This window comes from Acanthisitta chloris, unplaced genomic scaffold, assembly GCF_000695815.1.
Source record: "Acanthisitta chloris isolate BGI_N310 unplaced genomic scaffold, ASM69581v1 scaffold7318, whole genome shotgun sequence".
Classification (NCBI taxonomy): domain Eukaryota; kingdom Metazoa; phylum Chordata; class Aves; order Passeriformes; family Acanthisittidae; genus Acanthisitta; species Acanthisitta chloris.
This window is the reverse complement of record NW_008685278.1, coordinates 10,489-14,601: the sequence shown is the minus strand read 5'-3', so window position 1 is coordinate 14,601 and position 4,113 is coordinate 10,489. Positions and strand designations below refer to the sequence as shown.

The 4,113-nt window shown below is 45.4% G+C and overlaps 1 protein-coding gene across 1 annotated transcript; it reads right to left on the bottom strand.

Moving 5' to 3' along the window:
- Positions 1–466: 466 nt before the first annotated feature.
- Positions 467–3,506, bottom strand: LOC103806964 (gastrokine-2-like). Its single transcript, XM_009079678.1, has 6 exons — positions 3,495–3,506; positions 2,926–2,979; positions 2,304–2,435; positions 1,704–1,814; positions 776–929; positions 467–552 (listed from the first exon to the last, which is right to left on the bottom strand). The coding sequence occupies exons 1-6, from the start codon at positions 3,504–3,506 to the stop codon at positions 467–469; spliced, it is 549 nt and encodes a 182-aa protein (XP_009077926.1).
- Positions 3,507–4,113: the final 607 nt, after the last annotated feature.

Below are 4,113 nucleotides of genomic sequence, written 5' to 3'. Positions count from 1 at the left end.
GCTGAGGTAGATCTGTTCCCTCCCTTTGTCTCCATTTGGCTGTTTGCTCCCTCCCTCCCTCCAGCAATCATATGTAAGGTGAACAGCACCTGGACAGGCTGGATGCTGATCCCAAAGGGAAGTGCTCCCTTGGAAAAATCTGTTCTCTTTCTGTTTCTTCCTTGGCATGAAGCACAGACCAACACTGGACTGTGCTGCAGTCCAAGCACCAAAGGGAAACATGTCTCTCCTGCAGCAAAGCTAGCAAGGCTCACTTCAACTCTGTTCTGGTTTTGGATGACTAAAAAGGACAAAGCATTTTCTTTCTTTATTAAGGCATTATCTTTATTTGCATATCATAGGTTGGTCATACATCAAAGCTTTGGATAGGCAAGTTGAGCCTTGTACCTGAGTTCTGTTTCAGCTGGAGAACATGGTTACTACAACAGCATGCAGAGAAATAAGCCCTTTCCTTGCAGCAGAAATGTCAAGATCCAGTTGCAATGAGTTCTTGACAGATTTTGAGGCCCAAAATGCTTGGAATTCCTGCACTGGCACAGCCACCAGCTTGTGCTGAAAGAAACACAGAAATAAAGATATCATCAGTGACGAGATCCCTGTAGGAAAACCCCAAATGCATAAATATCAACCCCCAGTTTTGGTCCTGTTCAAGGCTCCTGTTGGTCTCAAAACTGTGCAAAACATTTTTGCTGTAACTCAACAGCAGGAAATGTCTGTGGAGCTCCAAGGTGGACTTAGGCTGAAAGGACAGGAGGTGCTCTGGGTTGTAACTCACGTTCGGTGGCGACGAGCTGGTAGAGGGGCAGACCCGTGCAGAGCTGCTCGATGTGTTTGCCATAGAGCAGCCAGTCCTTGATCTTCCCAATCACAGAACTGCCAGAGCGAAACTGGGCCCACACGTTATTTGGAGAGTATACATTCCTCATGGTCTAGAAGGAAAGGTTAGACACCATTGGTAACGTGGCTCTGGTTTCACTTTGCTTGGACACCCTTTGAGAAAAATTCCCAGATCTAAAATCACCTTCCTTTGTCTCACACAAAACTTTAGCTAAAGAAGCTTCATGTTTTTAAAGGAAGATAGATATTTTCAATCTATTCAGGAACAAAATTCACTAGATGCTGATTCTGCCAACACATCAAGCCTGAGCCACATTACTGCTATAAAAAGTTCTGTTACTTGGCTCTGAGTTTTGCTGTAAATGAGCTACAGTTGGGCTGGCACAAAACTGGCCAGAACTGCAGTTCACCTCCAGGCAATGCTTCTAGTCACCTTCTTGAGACCTCAGCCTGAGCAGGGAAGTCAAAGTCTGGTCAGAGTAAATTGATATCTAAATTCTGTTCTGCAAAAAGTATTTTGTCAAGCTATGTCAAGCTCAAAATCTCATCAGGACAATGAGTAAAAGGAAAGCCTAACTCAACTTGTATTGTGATCTCCTTAAAACAGTCACATTACATCAGCTCCAAGGACAGGGAATCTTACAGTTCTAGTCAACTTGACAACCCACTGTGAAGCCTCAGGGGAGGCATGATTGCTCATTACCTTAAAAGAATGTTCTACATGATATTCCCTAGAAGTTTTGTCTTGGCAGATCAGCTGCATCATTGCTAAGACAGCAAAAGACATTCCTAACACCACACCAACCACACCAGCCACTCTCATCCAGCCTTGCTTGTGTCCAGGGTGGGTTTCACTGCAAAGTCACCTGTGTTTCGAAGGCCAAACGTCCAATCTCCTGCAGCTCTGGGATGTATTCCTTTTTGATTTTCATGATAAAACAGGCGTTTCGGGAAAACAACCTAGTTGCAATATACCCCTGGGAGGAAAAGAGTTGGAGTTAATTGCCTAATTAAAAATAGCTACCATTCATATTACTCGATGCTCTCCACTCTCTAGTCTGGAAGTACTCTCTACTCTCTAGTCTGGAAGGAACACCAAGTGGTTAAGAGGCTGCTGGTGTGGAATGGCTCTGCATTTCCACTGGCACCACTGGGAATGGAGCAGCCTGTTCCAGTGGCTGACTGGAAGTGTCATTTCTGACTGCACACGAGTGCTGTCAGCCCAGCCCCAACTCTGACCTCATCAAGCTCAGTGGAATTCTTCTCACTTTCATGAACTGCCACCACAGGTTTCATTGCAAGTCTTTTCAACTGACCCATCATGTGGGTGAAACAAGGGGATGGCCCAAGAGGAGGAAAGGTGAGAGGAGTCTTCAAAGAGACAGGTTTCAGGACAGCACGTGGGGAAAATACACTAAGGTAAATTTGCAGAGATTAAGCTGAGGCAGATTCTTTGATTTACTTACATGTGAGTAGTCAAAAATGGTATCAGAGGAGTACACCCCGGAGCGGACGTGGACGTCGACGATGTGCTCCTCGCTGTGGATGGTCATAGTCCCAGTGACATAGTTACTGCCAGGGTTCCTCAGGAGAAAGGTCTTTGGAGAAGAGCACAAAACCATTGCTCATCACCTGGCTTATGTCTTGAACAGGTGAAGAAAACCCAACACTTTCTGCTTTATATGGACAATAAATCCCTTAAGAAACCTCAAGCAGTCTCAGGAGGCTCTTGAGGTGGAACTCAGTCATGCAACAGAACCTCCTGCAGGCTAAAGAAAAGCAGCACGGGGCACCCCAGTCATTGTGTGTGTGGCAGCAGGGACTGGTGAGAGGCTGCACCAGTCTCCCAGTTTTAGCCTGAGCTAAGGGGGCCTATGTCCTCCAGATTCCTTGTTACTAAGCACCTGCTCAGAGTCACCTCTTTGGCCTGATTGTCACCTCTGGCAAAAGTTCTTTTTCTCTGCACTTGGCAATAAGCAACTTGTTAGATTCTTCTGTGTTTTTCTGCCTATTCTCTTCGCCCCCTGCCCAGGGACCCAAAGCATTTCACACGAGCACAGGCAGGAGAAGGCTCAGCAGTCTACTCACTTGCAGTGCAGAAGTCTGAGTGCACAGGATCCCCAGCCAAACAAGGACTGCAGCCTGTAAAAGGAATCACATTCTCACTCAGCAGTGCCATAGAACACCCCAGTCCACGAACTAAGGGAAGAGTTGCAGCCCCAGTTTGAAAAAATACCCACTTAACACATGCACTAATTGAAACCAACTACAATTCTTCATCGGAAAAGTTACTGTTGGGCTCTTTTGCCTTCACTGAAAAAGTAGAACAACTTAACCATTCCACTTTTTGCATTTTCAGAAGTCCCTCCTTGATGCCATGTTGCTTCTTGCTTTGCCTCTACAACTGCAATCATTAACCCATAACCAGTTCCACCTTCTGAACTGCAACCAGTTCTGCCTTCTTTGCTCAAGTGATGCTTCCACTGGCTGCATTGACCCAAGAAATGCAATTTTCCAACTGAACCACCCAAAGAAACAAGACACAGCTCATATTAGTCCCTGTACTGTGCCGCTTACTTGAGCATCTTCTTCTCTAGCCTTTTGGTTTTCAAAATGAGAAACAGTATTAAAAGTTCAGCCCCAGCAGAGATACTCACCAATTTGTCCATTTTTCTTTCAGGTGAGGACAAGAGGCTGCAGAACCTAAGAACGTAAGAAAATCCCAGAGACCTTCAACTTTTATATCTTGCTGGAGGTGTGGGAAACACTTGACAGAACTTTCCTTCATGACTCGAGCGAGTCCATATCTCCATGTCGTAAGCCTCCTATCTGAATTTTGGGTTGGCACAGATAACCTGACTCTGATATATTTAAAGCACTCAGTAAGTCTCTGCAAATCAATCACTCTACAAGTGGCTATTATTTACTGGTTCAAACTTTAGAGGAGTTCCCAGTCTCGTTGGGTCTCTTTTTTTAAATATTGAACAGGATATTATTCAGAATTTAATGACATTGGGAATAACCTTGTTATTCATTCCTACAAACTGCATTTTGTCTTTGGAAACACAACCCCTAGGAGCCTGAGAGGCTGCAGACAAGTCCTAGAAAGCAACACCTGTGTCATGGTGGCCTCCACGCATCAGCCAACAGACCAACTCTTCAGCCTTTTCTTTCACCTGAGATGCTGGATGAGCAACCTGAGCCAGCGAGTGGTATCCCTGCTATGGCAGGGGCTTGGAACTGGATGATCTCCAAGTTCCCTCCAACCCCAACATT